The sequence below is a fragment of the Pipra filicauda genome, unplaced genomic scaffold (genome assembly GCF_003945595.2).
Source record: "Pipra filicauda isolate LSUMZ 115617 unplaced genomic scaffold, ASM394559v2 scaffold188_size1440453_pilon, whole genome shotgun sequence".
NCBI lineage: Eukaryota > Metazoa > Chordata > Aves > Passeriformes > Pipridae > Pipra > Pipra filicauda.
Window position 1 is genome coordinate 474,199 of NW_024104296.1, and position 16,576 is coordinate 490,774.

At 43.3% G+C, this 16,576-nt stretch overlaps 1 protein-coding gene across 3 annotated transcripts; it reads left to right on the forward strand.

The window, feature by feature from the left end:
• The first annotated feature begins 1,339 nt into the window (after positions 1-1,339).
• Positions 1,340-16,048, forward strand: LOC113984914 (elongation of very long chain fatty acids protein 4-like). 3 transcript variants are annotated; one of them, XM_039380167.1, is made up of 9 exons: positions 1,340-4,275; positions 4,769-4,843; positions 5,490-5,555; positions 7,176-7,363; positions 8,351-8,431; positions 9,167-9,226; positions 10,598-10,712; positions 11,626-11,753; positions 13,087-16,048. In XM_039380167.1, the coding sequence occupies exons 3-9, from the start codon at positions 5,498-5,500 to the stop codon at positions 13,255-13,257; spliced, it is 801 nt and encodes a 266-aa protein (XP_039236101.1). In that variant the 5' UTR covers positions 1,340-4,275; positions 4,769-4,843; positions 5,490-5,497; the 3' UTR covers positions 13,258-16,048. The 3 variants fall into 3 exon arrangements, with proteins under 3 accessions (XP_039236101.1, XP_027571141.1, XP_039236102.1); XM_027715340.2 differs by having other exon boundaries at positions 1,340-4,843; XM_039380168.1 differs by having other exon boundaries at positions 1,340-4,843; positions 9,170-9,226.
• The last annotated feature ends 528 nt before the right edge of the window (positions 16,049-16,576 follow it).

The following is a 16,576-nucleotide window of genomic DNA, read 5'->3' on the forward strand; positions in this document are numbered from 1 at the left end:
AGTAGGGGGAGATCACATGAACCTCCCTTGGCAAATGTCCTCATGAAAATGTCATTCCAGAAGTTCAGAGCTCTCTCTGGAGGACAGTCTTGCCAAGGAACAAGGTACTGTTGCATCTGCTGGTAGTATTGACAGTCTGATCCTGCCCTTGAACTTCTCATGACTAGGAAGTACATTATCCCCTAAGTGGCTGTAGACCTTGTTTAGCAAGAGTGCAGATGTAGATATGAGCTGAATAAGAGATTTATGTGTTTTTTACCTTCCTTCCTGTCCTGTGGCATCCACAGCTCTGGCATTTACATCTTGTTGAAGCCAGTTTCATACAGAGTTTAAATTACTAGTAATTTTAAATATCTGCATATCAATATGAATATCTGCATGCATAAAACAGTTGAGAGGTTTGGATCAGTTAAATTGTATAGGAAGGGAATTCAATGCCAGGTATTCCAAGAGCCAGGTATATACCAGTTTTAGAAGGTAGCAGGACACTTCAAATCTTTAGATATGTGCTGGTAGTTAAGGTTGTGGTGCCTTAACTAGTTAGATATTCTTGTTGCTTATTGGTGTTTGGTGTTATACACACATGCTTTACACCTTTGTAGCACTGTGGGAAAAACATAAATGGGATGTCGGGTCTGAGACTGTCCTGCCCTGTGGGACTTGGCCTGGATTAAGTGGATAACTGAAATAATAACATACTAATGGGTTAAAGACTGAAAAAGTAAAAAATGATGTCTTAAATTTGCTGTAACAGCTTGATTAACAGCAAAAAGCCGTTCTCATTTTTCAAGTAATTTTATTTGTATTAGATGAAACTTTTTAGGTGGGTAAGGAATTTTGATCGATGAGAGTTAAATTGCTGACAGCTACAAAGAGCATTGCTGCAAGAGATGAGGTTTTGGACTTCAGATGTGTACCACAGTACATCTTCTTTGTATGAAGTGGAGGAAGGAATAGCAAAGCCCAAAGGCTGGTCACATCGATTAGAGGGATGAAGCCCCTCTCCTATGAGGAAAGGTTGAGAGAAGAGAAGGCTCTGCTGTGATCTAATTGTGGCCTTCCAGTACATGAAGGGAACCCACAGTAAAGATAGAGAGAGACTACAAGGGCCTGGAGTGACAGGACAAGGGGCAATGGCTTCAAACTGATAGAGCAGGTTTAGATTGGATATTGGGAAGAAATTCTTCCCTATGAGGGTGGGGAGGCCCTGGCACAGGTTGCCCAGAGAAGCTGTGGCTGCCCCATCCCTGGAAGTGTCGAAGGCCAGGTTGGATGGAGCTCTGAGCAACCTGGGCTAGTGGAAGGTGTCCCTGCCCATGGCAGGGGGTTGGAACGAGATGGTCTTTAAGGTCCCCTTCCAATCCAGGCCATTCCATGATTCTATAATCTGCTAAGTCTCTGCTGTGGTGTTGAGAGTATCACCACACTATCAGCAAAAAGTTCTTCCCCCAGAGGGTGGTTGGGCACTGACCAGGCTTCCCAGGGCAGTGGTCACAGCACCAAGGCTGACAGAGCTCAAGGAGCATTTGGACAACACTCTCAAGCACATGGTGGGATCTTTAGGCTATCCTGCACAGGGCCAGGAGTTGGGCTTGATGATCCTTCTGTATCCTTTCCAACTCAGTATATTCCATGACTTTATGATTCTATGACGTAGCCTGGATATCCAGATGAGCTTGGCCCCCTCCTCCTTGTCTTTCTCAAGTATTGAAGCAGGCCTGTTTTGCTAATTTGTGCTTTCAGTACAGTTTTGATTGAAAGCAACAGCAAACAGAGGACCAAATAGCAAAAATTGTATTGTCTAGAAGTGCTCAGAATTGTTTTACTGTTAGTATTTTTTATTAATAATGATTTTGTGGCAAACACCTCTAATATATGCAGGACATAGGCAGGTTTTAAATTAGCTAAAATATACCAACTTTTAAATCTCTGATGGAGTTTTCTGAGCTATCATATACTGTGCACAACAGAGTTGCTTACTACTGTGGCTGTAATCCATGTTCCTGCAGTTCCCTTTTTTCTTGACTAGTCACTGAATGAAAAACCCAATTCATTCTGGCATTCAGAGCTCCCCTAATACTATTCCAGTGAAGGAGCAATGCTTTTTTTTTTTTTTTCTTTTCTATTGAGTTTTTGCTGAAACTGAAAGCCCTGAGGCTTTTATGTGTGGTCCCTACAGAGCTGACCTCACAGTTGTACTGTCATTCATTAAAGGACACCCATTCCTAGACTGTAAAAGTACCATGTTCCTGATGTCATCTCTCCATGTGCCAGCCAGGCTAGTGAACATCTGCAACAGCACCACTGGGAACACTTCAGGAACGGGACAGGTTTTAAAATATAAAATATGCTTCATAGTATTTTTAAAAAAAGAAAATCCAGTTTACATGAACAATAAAATACTTTGTCCCAATGAAACTGGTGAAAATTCACTTCAGCTGATGTTTTTTTCACCAGGGTAAAAAAGAAGTTTGATGGAGAAGTTTGTGTCTGTAATTCTGAGTCTAATACATCAATATAAATAGCTCAGCAAACATTACTTGAAGTTAGCAGATAGATATACTAAAATACAGTCCCATCTACACATAACAGATAGAAAGGGCTGGTCTGATTTATTACTTTCTCTGATTTGCACAGATAAATCACTGAATCTTTTTAAGGACTGGGCCACAAACACTATAGAAATGAAACCTGTTGGTTCATGAACAGTTAAAAAACTTCAACTTTTTAGGAAGCTCAGCAAAAAAAAAAAGTGTGTAAAATTCACCATCACTGTCTCCCTGAACCTGAATCAACAAAACCCTGGATCAACAATATGATACCAAAGGTCAGACAAATCTTTTCCTTAACTGGATTGCCCTTCTGACCCTGAAAATTCAAAACCCTCACCCTAAGTCACCTTTCCCAAAAGTATCTATTTACATTCTTTCATAGTTTCCACATATCATGGAAATAGAGTAATTGTCCAGCACCATCAAGAGGTGATGTGTTTCAAGGAAAAACACAACCACATGGTATGCCTAATTCCCAAAGATGCTTTCAAAAGCTAATCTTTGGTGTTTTGCCCTTCAGAAATGCTTGTGATGTATCTGATGACAGGCACATGGTACGAGAAATGGGGTTACCCTTGGTTTTTTTGGGGAGTTCTGCTAATAAAATGTGCTCACTGGGAAAATAAAGGATATATCCACACCCTAGGGTCAGGTTCACCCCAGGTGACCAAGCTTGGTGACCCACCACCTGGCTTTGAGCTCTTTCTTGGTGGGTGGGGGTTGGGTTCCAGGGCGCTGGTTCTGCCTTGGTACCTCCACTCCCACCTCCGTGGGACTGAGTCACAGACACTGCACTCGCTGACTGGACCTGCTCCTGGCTGTGGTTCTCTGCATTTTCCCTTTATATGGTTGCTGAAGATCACAGGGGGGCACACCTGGTGTCACTGTCAAACCCCTCAAAATATTTTTCTACATTTTTAAAAACAATAAAGGTTTTCCTGTACCTTTAAAAACAGTAAATGTGACTCCCCTATGGGCCTAGGCAGGATATGAGGGGATGACTCCAGATGAGTTTTCTCTGCCTCCCCTGAGTGAGCGAGTGAGTGAGTGAGTGTTCCCACTGTTCTCTGCTCCCTCATTTGGTGGTTTGCACATATTTTGAGCACACAAAAGGCTTGTTGACAGCCCCTTGTGATGGGCTGAAGGAGTGCTCCAAACAGACCAGTTTCCAGGCATGATCCCTCATTTTTACTGCTTGCAAAGCTGTCATGGCCTGAAGAAACCTGCAGAAGAAATGCTGGCCTGGTTCCCACTTGGCCAGGCTCCCAAGCGTGACACTAAAGGTCAGTTGTTCCCTCCTGTGGAATCCCATTCCTCTTCTGCATTCTATTCCCTCCTTTTACCAGTCTCCTAATCTGAGAGATCATGTGGGGAGAGGCAAGAGAGGGTGGGGGAGGAGTGTGTGATGTAACCTCTGCTCTGGCAAAGTTACGAGACAACACCACAGTGCCCGCAGCTCTCGGTGGGATTTTGGTGGCTACCGCTGGGACACTTAAATAAGAGGCAAGAAGATCCATGCCCAGGAGGTATGAAGATCTACCACAGCTGTGTGGGACCCAAAAGCTGATGTACTCACCTCGCTTGTGGAGAAGAAAGCTGAGCACAGTGTCTGCAGCTCCTTGGTTTGCTGCCTCTACATGCCCCCGGGAGTGAGGCGACCAGTGGCTACATCCCGAGGACACCCCTGAGGAAAGGGATGCTCAGAGCCAGCTGCACTGCTGGGGTGAGTCTGTCCCTTCTTCCTGGGTTTTCCCGACCGTTTGGGAGGGAGGGAAAGGAAGTGGAGTGAGCTGGAATGTGTATGGATTGTTTGAGGGCATTTAACCGAATGAAATCCCTGCTGGATTGACTCTGTGCCAGCTGATAATCACCGAGTAATCTCAGTGCTGGCAGATTCTGCTCGGATTACAAGGGCATGTGTCTGTGTGTCAGGAGGTGTATGAGACCTGCTGGGCATCTCGGGGGGTGTGTCAGGGAAACCAAAAAGGGGTTTGACTGCAATGATTGGCTGCAGGAGAGAAATTTGGGCAAGTCTGTCACCTGTGCGTGCAGGGGCACATTACAGTCAAGGGAGGAAGTCAAGGGAGAAAATATGCTTTTCTCAATACCAGCAAGAGATGAGACTGGGAGGAACTGGTCCTGTGTATTTGCTAATGGAGAGAACTGGATCAGATAACATGATCTGTTAAAAGTAATTGCAGTAAAGTGTTTTCTAGGTGAACTTCCAAGCGCCATTGAAAATGTCTCCCTGCTAAAGGAAAGAAGGGAAGAGGAGGAGCATCATTATATATGTAAGTATTCTACTTTAATATAATATATTGTAGAATATATACAAGATAAAACAAAGTTAGTGTACAAACTGGACCTCAGAAAGCCAAAGAACAAACATAGCTCTTTTAACACCTCTGGAGTTGCAGTAGTACTGAATTAATTCCTAACTGCCTTCTAGCATTGGGAATATCCAAAAATGCCTGCAGAAAGAAGGATGCAGTGATGCCACCTGGTGTATGTCCTCATGTGGAAGTTGTGACCATAATGCTTTACACAAAATATTGTGTGACTGATTTCCCAGCATGCTACATGAAGCTCCTGGCTCTGGTAGTTCACATGCAGCTACTCAGAGTACTATCTAGAGGTGAAACCTCAACAAAATATCAAAATCTAGAAGTTAAATAATAAACTACTATTAATTTGATGAAATAAATAAAATCTGGAAGTTAAATAGCTAATCGTTGCAGGGGGTTCTCTTCCTTCCTTTTTTAAGTGTGACTTTAATCCTAGTCTAAAATTTAAGTTCCTAGAAAGCAAGCTATTTTCTTTCCATTAGCTATGGTCCTGAGCCTTTGTCTAAGGAGCCTCCTTATTTAAGACTCAGTCAAGGCTAGGATAAATAGGGTTAATATGATCCTGAGGATGCTAATTCTAATTTCTTTCCAGAACTTGTGATGGCTTCAACGTGGCAGAAAACTCAGGAATTCTACAACTGGGTTCTTGAAAGTGGAGGTAGGTAGAAATGCTGTTTTAAACAGGAATTTTTGCATAAGTAGCATGATCAAGGACAAACCTAGAGGGAACATGATCCTCATAGGAGCCCACATTTTTTTCATCTGGCAGATTTCTCCATAGTGACAAACTTCCCTTAAGTCTTGAAATATATCTTAGGGACACTCCAGCTGGATCAAAGAAAGGAATGAAAGAATGGGGGATTTCCCCTGTCTCAGCAGCTTTATGTTCAATGTACAATGGTCTCTGAGAGGACGAGGAGCAATATATGCTCAGGATTGCCTGTTAAGTCTGGAATACTAAAGGAAGTGCATATTCATGTGCCATGGAAAAGCTTATTAGACCAAAGAGTTAATATTTTGAGGTTTAAACTCTTTGTGATGCCAGTAAAACCCATTATCAAATGACATATTGACAGAAATCAGTTCTCAGTGGCTTGACATTTGACATTTTGCAGTGAGGAGACTTCAAATCTTCAATAGCTAGAGGTTCTGCCAATCCAGTTTGGTCCGAAAGGGCTCTGTTGGGTCCCTGGATGTAAGGAAAAGCCACAAAAAGCCATTAAGGTAGAATGGCAGGTCTGCATCTTGGCTTTGGCAGGAGGAGGATGTGGGGCATGATGCTCAGACTGTAAATGTTTCAGGATTTGAATTTAAGGAGAGAGTGTAAATTAGGATGCAGGACTTCTGACAAACTGTTAAATAGAGAAATGGAATGCCAAACAGCTCCTGACACAGCCCTTTACAGCCATAGCAAAGAACTGGAAGGTTTAGAATGGATGAGGATTAACAGAGGCATGTGGACAGATGTGGAATTTAAAAGAAAAAATCACCAGTGAGCCAGTGACTAAAATTCAATAGAGGATTTCCACAAGCAACCCAGGGCTAAAACAGTGTAAGGGGCCTGGAGCTTGGGAGTGGCAGATCAGGATGCAAAGGGAGATGCTAAGGAAGTTTAACAGAGCAGTGACCACAATGGAAACAGGAGAGGAAAGCTTGAATGGGAACTGAATGCTTTTGCAAATAGAATGCATCTTGCACTTCTGTGGGTGATGAGGCAGGATTAGGAGGAGGTGGCGTGACAGAAAGTCCATTGAGATTCCCTTTCCTGTAGGACTGAAGGGCTGTTATAGCAGAGATAAGAGTTTGAATGTCATTTCCTAGTGAATACGGGTATAAAAATGAAGGTGTGGAGAATTTCAGATGTCTTCAGAATTGTGCGGCAGAAAGGAAATAACGGGAAAAGCAGGAAAGATTTACACTCCTGAAAAGCCACTGTTGGTTTGGTTGGTTCTGTCCATCCCTGCACAGTGCCCTGGACTTCTTCTTTTGCCCAGGTGTGGGGCGGTCTTGCAGCCTGTGGGAAGGGGCTCCAGCTCATCACAGGAAAGGTCTGTCTTCCAGAACTGCAGTCCCAGCCCCAGTGTTGTGCTAAAGCCTTTTGGCAGAGTCTGGCACGTGGAACTCCAGGGCAGGAGAAGGACTGTGGCACAGCTTTGTAAAGACACCCGAGATATCAACTTTTTGTTTGCCAGGGAGCGTGCTGAAGGGAGGTAAATGAAGATATCTGCCCTGCAGTGTGTGGGGTGTGCCAGCTTTGGCTGTGTGTTTTGCTTTTCAGATCCAAGGACAGACCCATGGCCACTGGTCTACTCTCCACTTCCAGTCACACTTATCTTTGCCTCCTACCTCCTTGTCGTGGCACTGGGGCCCTTCTTCATGCGGCAGCAGAGACCCCTGGAGCTCAGGGGCCTGCTGGTGGCCTACAATCTAGCCATGATGGCATTGTCATGCTACATGTTTTACGAGGTGAGGAGACAGGATTGGCTCCTGGGCAAGCACCTGGGAAGGGTTTGAAAGCCAGAACCATTTGAAACAGCATATGCTGATGGACTTTAATGAAGGGAGTGGGAGCTGGCTTGGAAGTGCCCCTGTTTTGCCACAAGAGGAGCAGTGTTGCCCTGCTGCACCACATTCCCTCCCGTTTCTCAATCTCCCTGTCATTCATAAAATTAACACTGAAACGTTCCTGAATGAATGAGCTGAAGGTTGAGGTCTCCCTATTAAACACAGAACGTATGGAGGACGTGGAACCTCATTTTGTTTCGTGACTGACTGGTGAGGGGACCTGTCTCTGAGAGTGAGGAACACTGTTCTAGTGGGGCGTGTCCCTGCACACGACAGGGGGGTTGGGGCTAGATGATCTCTAAGGTCCCTTCCAACCCCTTAACATTCTATGATTCTATGATTTTCCAGACTTGGGCAGTCCTCTTCAGGAGTCAAGCCAAGCACGCTGCAGCTTCCTGCTGCTGGGAGTGTTGAGGACATTGTTTCCTGCTTCTTCTTTCTACAAGCCTTTCCCTTTTTTATTTAGACCACCAAAAACTCTTCAGGGGAATACAGCCAAATAGGTTCCGAAAACATTTTGATGTTGACAAATATGCCCTTTTAGTTTGTATCACAATTGTTACATTAACACAAACTGCATTTTTTTTTTCTTTGAGCAAACATTACTTCATCTGAGGACTAGAATTCACTGTTCCTGATGAAGTAAGTTTGAGTACTCCAGCGATTACATAAGGAGCTACAAATATGCCCAGGTCAAATTTTCTTTTTGAGATTCCAACAAGGATGTGAAGTACTTTGTCTTAGGTTTTTACTGTTTGCTCAGCCGTATAAATTACATGGATTTTCTGTCAGCGAGAATTAGATTACCTTATCATTAATGTGCATGTCTTTTTGGAACAGATGACTTTGAACAGAAAATTGATTTCTATTGCTTTTCCTTTGTTTCAGTTTTTGGTAACTTCAGTCTTGGGCAACTACAGCTACCTGTGCCAGCCGGTGGATTACAGCTGGAGTGAACTAGGAATGCGGGTACAGTTCTATAGAAAGCTTGTCTTAGGCCCTGCCCTCCCATGGGTGTGAAGATTATTTTGCTCATAAAGAGCAAATTGCATGCCTAAGAAGGCTTTTACTCCAATTTATTGCTTGCAAATCTATTTCACTACATTATCTACTTAAACTGTTGCATTTCACTTTAGTTCTCTAAAATCAATCATCATCAGTCAACACAGCCATCTAAGTTTGCTCTTCGATCACTGCAGAGAGGTTGATCTTACATTCTGAAGATAGATGTTTATTACAGATATTTCAAATTAACTCTGAAATATATGTAACTCTTTGCATTGATTGTAAGGATTCTGGGTGATCACTTTCAACAAGAAAACCAATTTGCGTGACATTAGTCTTACTCAACATTTCCTTTAGCACAGGGATTTGGCTAAAATTATTCCTTGTCCGGTCATCACAGGGGGGTTGGGTCACACCAGCTTCAGCTTTCCAAAATGTTGCATGAGTTTTTTTTCAGTCAGAATTTGGAGGTATTATGCTTCGCTTCCAGATGTAACCAGGCTTTGAACAGATGCAAGCATGGATATTATCTTTTCAGCTTTTCAAATATTTGCTATCAGGCAAAAACAAACAAACAAAAAAGCCCAGAAGAACTCCTTAATTTTTCCTGTTCCCGAGTAGGCAGGGTTCACATAGTGCATGGTTGAAAATATGTTGATTTTGGATAAAGGTCTAACCGCGGTGCCTTGTGCTGCCCAGCAGATGGCAAAAGTGTGTTGGTGGTTCTTCTTCTCCAAAGTCATCGAGCTACTGGATACGGTAAGGAGGGCTGAGCTCCATAGCGGGATTGGTGCTGGCAATAAATCACTTCCTTGTCAGAAAGGGGCAGGGTGCCAAAAGTTAATGTCCTCGGCTGATCCTGTATTGATTTGCTCGGTGCTTTTCAGTAAGAGCTGATTTCCTGTGTTGTGCTCTGCCTGTTTGTGGGAATGAAGGCTGATGCTGTTAAAGAAGAGGGCTCAGCTTCTGCAGGCTGCTTTTTGACAGTGTTTGGCCTGTGAGAGCCCAGCAGCACCGCTGGATACTGTGCTGCAAGGCTTCCTCAAAAGCTTCTTTCCAGGAAGGAATTGCTGCTGCCTGATTTGTCTGTCTCCATCCCAGTGGCTGCACATCCTCACTCCCCAGCACTCTTCCTGTGGGTGGGCACAATGCTAAGGGAGAGGCTTTCACCTTGGCTATTGCAAGGGGGTCCCCCAAAATCTTCGCTGCTGTGCCACTGCCTGTCTGGCAACAGTGGTTTAATACTGGTTAGTTGGGCAGTAAAGAAACTGCAAGTGGACAATGTGTTCTGGTGTCTTTGCTGCCACAGATTGTCCCAAAGCTGTGCACTAAAGGTTTGTGCCCCATGTGACATTGAAAGCTCACCTGAAAGAAGTACCACTTCATAAAGGAAGTAACTAAATGACTGAACTAACGAGGAAATCCCACCTCCCTGCTTGCTCAGCAGAAGAAAGCTGTGTTCTGGCCTAAATCTTCACAGTCTAGTGTTCTTTGGGGACAACACACTGTCTGAAATGTGAATCAGCATCCACAGCCCTTCTAGGCCCATTGTCAGTGGTTTGGCCATTCCTCTCTGTTTCCATCAGCAACAAAAGCAGCTTTTTGACAATCCTAAGTCCCTGAAAAGCAGGTTCATTTTTTTGTTATGTGTGTAAGCATGTGCATGCTGAAATACAGTGACCTGACACATACTCATCTGGCAAAACCATTCTCTTCACTCATTCAAATTCGAGAAAGGTTTGGGCATTCAACACAGCGCTTTTTCTTTGGATTGTTGTCTGGTACCAGCAAACATCTAACCTATGTCCTGAAACCAACCAGATCCAAGCAGCTGCAAATTGTATGGAAGCTCAGTCAGAGTCTCAAATGTGTCCTCTTCAGACCTTGGGACCTGAATCCAAAGATAAAAATTGTGGCTCTGTGGGAGAAATTCTGCTTTCCAGTTTCCCCCCATTCTAGATAATATAAGATCTATTGCATGTGTTGGTTTTTCACCAGTTTTTATCAAGAGCAGAGCAAATGGGTTTGGGAGACTGAGAATCATCATTAGCTATTTTTAAAACTTTTTATTGTGAAATATTTAGTCTAAACACATTGACTTAAGGTTTTCCTTTGTCTGGCTTCTTCCAGGTTTTCTTTATTCTGCGCAAGAAACAAGAGCAGGTGACTTTCCTTCACGTGTACCATCATGGCACTATGCTGTTCAACTGGTGGTCAGGGGTCAAATATGTGCCTGGAGGACAAGGTATGTGAGAAAACCTAGTGTTTCAGGGGTTTTTTGGGCTGTGGAGGTAGCATTAACAGTGCAGATGGGCTGACTGGCAGGTAGGAAGCTCACCTAGTTCCAAAGGTGTGAAAAACATGTGCATTTGAGATGATACCATCTGCTCTGCTCTTCGGGCTATTCAGACTGCTACATTCACTGCGTCATCCAGAATGAGAATGTGCCAACAGAATGTGTCCAAACAGAAGAAATAACACCCTACACAAGGTCTATGTATGTCTCATCGCCGATCAGCACTCCCTTGCTTCCCACTCGGAGGGCCTGGTGCAGCAGCCCAGGTTCTGGCTCTCCATTTCGTTTACTGCTCTTTCTGATCCGGACCCAGAGTGCTTCTCCTGTTTGCTCCTCTGGAAGAGAAGCATCTGAGTACTAACTAGGCCCTATACAAGATGCTGGGGTGTTCCTTTTTGGGAAGCCATTTCGGCTACATGGTGTTGACACTGGAATGTCATGAAATGCTTAGGTCAGAAGATAAAAAATTCTCTGCCTTTGAAGCTCTTCTCTGTCTCCAAAGTCTAGATATGGGCTGGATATACTGAGATGCCCCAACCCTGGCACTGTTCAAGGCCAAGTTGGACAGGGCTTTGAACAACCTGGTCTAGTGAAAAGTGTCCCTGCCCATGGCAAGGGGATGGAACAAGACGATCTTTCAGGTCCCTTCCAATCCAAACCATTCCATGATTCTCTGATTCTGTATGCTGAAAGGAGAAGGAAGAAGAGGGCATGCTTCCAAGACGGAGCCTAGACTGAAGGTTCATGCGTAGGGGTGATGTGATGTTTTTTGAAAGCATCATCATAGTGGCTGTGAGCTCTTCACAGGGTTGGTCTTGCATGGGTTGTGTGTCTTGTTCATCCTCACTTCTTCACTCCTCAGCCTTCTTTATTGGGATGCTGAACTCCTTTGTCCACATCTTCATGTATGGCTATTATGCCCTGGCCAGCCTGGGACCACGGATGCACCGTTACCTGTGGTGGAAGCGCTACCTGACCATCATGCAGCTGGTAATGAGTTCCATGTGTTCATCTCTGCACTCCTCTGTGTTGGGTGTGATGGCCCCTGCTGTCTGGCACCTACCTGGCTCAAGTCTTTGTTTGCTTCCCACAGAAATCACCATGTCCTTAGGTGTCCTCATGTACCACTATGACAGGTGAACCCGCTCTGAATTTCAGAAAACTCATGAGGGCCCTTCAGTGACCAAACAATGAGCCCCAGCTTTGTAATGGGAAGGAGAGGAAAAAAGTTAACCCTGTGGTTTTATGGTTAGATTTCTCCCTTTTATGTTTCCTCTCTGGAGCCCTGGAAACTCAGCTTGATTTTGGGAGGTGTGGGGCAGTAACTCGGGGAAGCTTTGGATTCTCAGTAGGGCAGGAGATTGGGCAGCCTTCATTCGGTTCCTTCAAAAAGGAAGGGTGTGTCTAACTGTCAGCAAACAGGTGAGTTAAAGAGAAATATGTGAGTTTGACTCTTTCTGCAGAGTATCCCTTCGGATTTTCTCTCCCACATCTGTGAAGAGATGGGAAAAATCCTGAAAACCCTGTGTTTTTTCAAAGATACACCATAAATGCAACGTTCCAGACAAGGGCAGTGACTGTAGGAGAGTTATTTCCACACAAAGAGAAGTTATGGAAACAAAAAGTATGCAATTACCAGAGATGAGAAAGAGGGTATAAATATATATAAAATAGTGGTGCAGTGAAGTGGTCCAGAGTTCTTACTTATCCTGAGTGGCAAAGTAGAACAAAAAAGCATCGAATAAAATGAAAAAGTATTTGTTACACGAATTATAGCTCAGGAAATAAATTTTTATTTAACATCCTTTTGGTAGGTAGAACTCATTGCTTCAGGGTATTGAGACAGGTCACTTAGTAACATACCAAAAAAAAAAAAAGGGATTAATGTTTAAATTAACAAAGATAGTATCTGTAATTCCTCTCTGCAAGCTAAAATGCAAATCAAAATCTTCCTGAGTATAATAATCTGATTACCAATGGGGAGGAAACCTCTAGCTTCCATATTCCAAGATCTCAGCTACTGGCCCATGGCAGAGGAGTGGCACAAGGGCAGTGATCTACTCCTTGCAGAAGAGGCTGGATTCCAAACCTGACCCCTGAAGCAGTGGACAAGCCTCAGTGACACCCTTCCATGTTGGGAAAACACCATTGAGCTTAAAAGGCAAGTTTTCCAGGGACGTCAGGAGAGGCAAGCAGGTGGTGCTCTGGGTTGAGGGTACTGCTAGGATGTTGTGGCAGTTGTGGTGGTGGCCCTAATGGTCAGCTGAGCTATACCTCAAGTAGGTTCCCTAATCCGGCTTCTTCTTTTTCCCCCCTCTTCCAGTGCCAGTTTGTGGCCATTGCTGCTCATTCTTCCTACAACCTCTTCACAGAATGCCCGTTCCCAGATGGCTTCAACACTGCAGTCTTCCTCTACATCCTCAGCCTCATGGCTCTCTTCCTACACTTCTACTACCGGACCTACATTAGGGGGAAGCAGGAGAAGCTCACTTAAAGAAAATCAAATAGGACGCTGAGCAGAGGCTGAGGAACTTGCACATTCTCTGCTGCTTGTAATGGGGTTGCAGGAAGAAAAATGTCTTTTGGGGAGTGTGTGTGAGGCTCATATCCTGCCTTCAAATACCTCAAGTTAGGGAGAGAAAAGGGAGGACAAAGCCAGGGATTAAGGTATTGAGGAGCTTGTTTAATAAGGCTGAGGTAAAGCTAAGCCAAGTAGTCCCCAGCATAGCAGGCTTTGTGAAATTAGCACAGGAAGCTCTTTTTGCCTCCCATCAGTTTCCAAGGTCTGGCATCCAACCACAACTCCCTTGTCTCATTTCTTAGGCTGTAGAGGGTTTCTTTGCATTAATAAAATTATCTCAGCTTGCTGCTCTAGATCAGGCAGGGCCACGTGCCTCCAGCCTTGTCCAAGCAATGTCCAAGTAGCCAGGAACTCATTGGGACTGCAGGATGCACTCACCTGTACACTGCATCCCAAAGCTCCTGCTAGAAATGGGGTGAAATACAGCTATATGACCCTAATGGTTTAACTTTATATAAGCATGAGCATGAAGGAAGTTGGACATTATGTTGTCTGGCTGGACAAGTCCCTTCACTGTCCTGAAGTGAAAGAAGGGATTTTTAGCACTTTCATCCTAAGGAAGTGCAGTAAGAACCACCATGTACCATTTTCTGGAATGCTTATTTGCCTTTGGTTGCTCTCATAACAACAGAGAACTTTTAATGCATGAAGACTACTTGGTATTGCTCCTTATAGGTGCCATAATTTTACTAGAATGAATAGACTGAGGTTCCCTATCCATAACATTTTTCCTCCAATTTTTTATTATTTTTAATATTATTATTTTAAAATTTTGCTTCTCATCAAACATGAAGAGTTTAACAACACCATAAGCAACCACCTCCACTACCTAATATTTGTATAAATACCAAATGTATAAAGTCGATTCATTGCCTAGTGCAAGGCTGCATAGCTCCACTGACTTTAACACATTATTTATTGGCTTCTGTTTTACTCCTAAATCCATTACAGCTAGGATTTTGCACTTATATTCATCTTCAGACAGTTAAATACTGTTAAAGTTTTGATGTGGCAGTGCTTCGAAGAGCCTAAATTCAGATTTTAAACTACGGAGTGGCATTTATTTATTGCACTCTGCTTTGTTGACTAAAACTAGTAGTACGGAGTAGTGATATTTTCACAGTTGAAACACAAAGGTCATGAAGGAGAGGATTAGAATTGGTAACATAGTGCACTGCCATTGCCAAGCCAAATCCACCTTGAATGTAAAAAAGTCTGACTCCACTGGGAATGTCCAGAGGACTAGAGCTAGTCTGAACCACAATGACACATCTTAAACATCATTCCTTTAATTTGAGTAGTCTTTCTTCTGATTGTTACTGGTGACTATGGAAAGCAGAGCAGGGCTTATTTTTACAACTGTGCAAGTTGTTTTTCTCCCTGTCAAATATTTCTCCATGCTAATTACTAAATAAATGGTCCTGCTTTTGCATACTGGAATTCTACTTTTGTTAGTATTTTAAGTAGCAAACCTCTGGGTGGGTCCCTCATTCTTCCCTTTCACTTTAGTTGGAAAGGCAGGAAAAAAAGACCTGCAGTGTATCTCACGTACTGTGCTCATTTTGAGGATTTCCCCTGGGGCCTCTCCAGCACTGAAGACTCAGTGCAAGCAAAGCTGTTTCATTACTCCTGTCCACTTAAATACTCACAACCTTCTCTTGCTTAAACCATCAGTACATTGAGCCCTCTCATTTCATGGTAGAGCATAATTTCCTGCAGCTGAGTGAATGATCTGTGCTTACAAAGCAATCTAATACTCTTTCTCATGTACATGAGGGGTTCATGAGTGGGTCCCAACTTCAGTTTCCCCTCACATAAACTTTTTCAGATTGCAGTTACTACTTTCAAAGGCTTCACTAATAATTTTATACCAGAGTAAGCATCAGATATTTTGATTTTCCTTCATTCATTCATAATTCACAACTGCTTAAAGATTAGAAATGAGCAGGAAATTTGAATGAGATTACTCCATGCTTTTGCAAATCCACTGCTTCTTAAAATGTATAAATTTGTAAACATGCCATCTAGTTTGTTTTTTTTTAAAGCAACCTGTGCAGCTGAATTTGTATCTGTGTATGACAGAGCTTCCTGCCATGGATTCTGGAGTGTGACTGGCCACATAGCTGGTAACAAAATACAAAAGTGTGATTTTGTCACCTGACAACTTGAAATAAATGACTGGTCACCTAAATCAGACACCACTGACAATATTTGTCCTAGACATGCAACCTTTCATCTACCTGTTCCTGTCCCTCTTCCTCACAGCCTGAATGAGGGGCCTGATCTTGCATTTTTGAATTGGTAAGAGCTTTTTGTCAGTGTCACTTCAATGGCATAGGATGAAAATGAAGTATTTTCTATTGACTGATAAGGAGGGATTAAGTCTGCCCAGAAACACCCCAGAGGAATAGGCATTGGTGTGGAGTACAATCCTTACAGGAGCATTGATGCAAGCAAAATTCACTTGTGAGAGTATTTGCACTAGCAGGGAAGACAAAATTGGATTGGTGTATCTGAGTGGCTCTGCAGGTCTTGATACTTTATTCCTTCAGAGTTCACTTACTTGTCTTCATTCTGTTTTAAATTGTGTTGTCACAGTTGGAACTGTCCACCTGGGCCATTCTGTTGAAACAAGAGCAAAAACTTGAGAGTACAGGTATGTGCCCCTGAATTTAGCAGAAAATAAAGGCACAGAATGGGATTTCCCCTCTAATATCAAGTCCCTGGAGTTTAAGATTACACCACAGCAAAGCACTGGAAGTCGAAAGGGTTGGGAATTATAAATTGCAAGTTTGGGTAGCTCATGCTGTCTGGCAGAGTCCAAAGCTTTGAGGATGAGTTGAAAATATCCTGTCGCAGCTGGATTTGTACAAACCTCTTGGCCAAATGCTGATTCCACTGCAGAATTCTCTGGAAACAAGCTGGCACAGCTGTGTGGAAAACAACATGCTCAGCTCCACGGCCTGGTTTGCAGTGAGCAGGCTGGGGTGTTACTCAAGCTTAACATGACATTTAAGGGCAGAGTTGTGTGTAAGTCTCCCCCTTATAAAATGTGGGTCATTATAGTTCTTAGAGTAGTTTACATGAACAAGATGTAAAGCATAATGGAAGTAGTCTGTTTAAATGAATAAGCTTGATATCTGCTAGTGCTCAGCATCTTTCCTGCTGTTCCAGTCAATGTAAATTATGGATGTTGTGATCAAATTACTTTTGAATTAACCAGACCATTTAC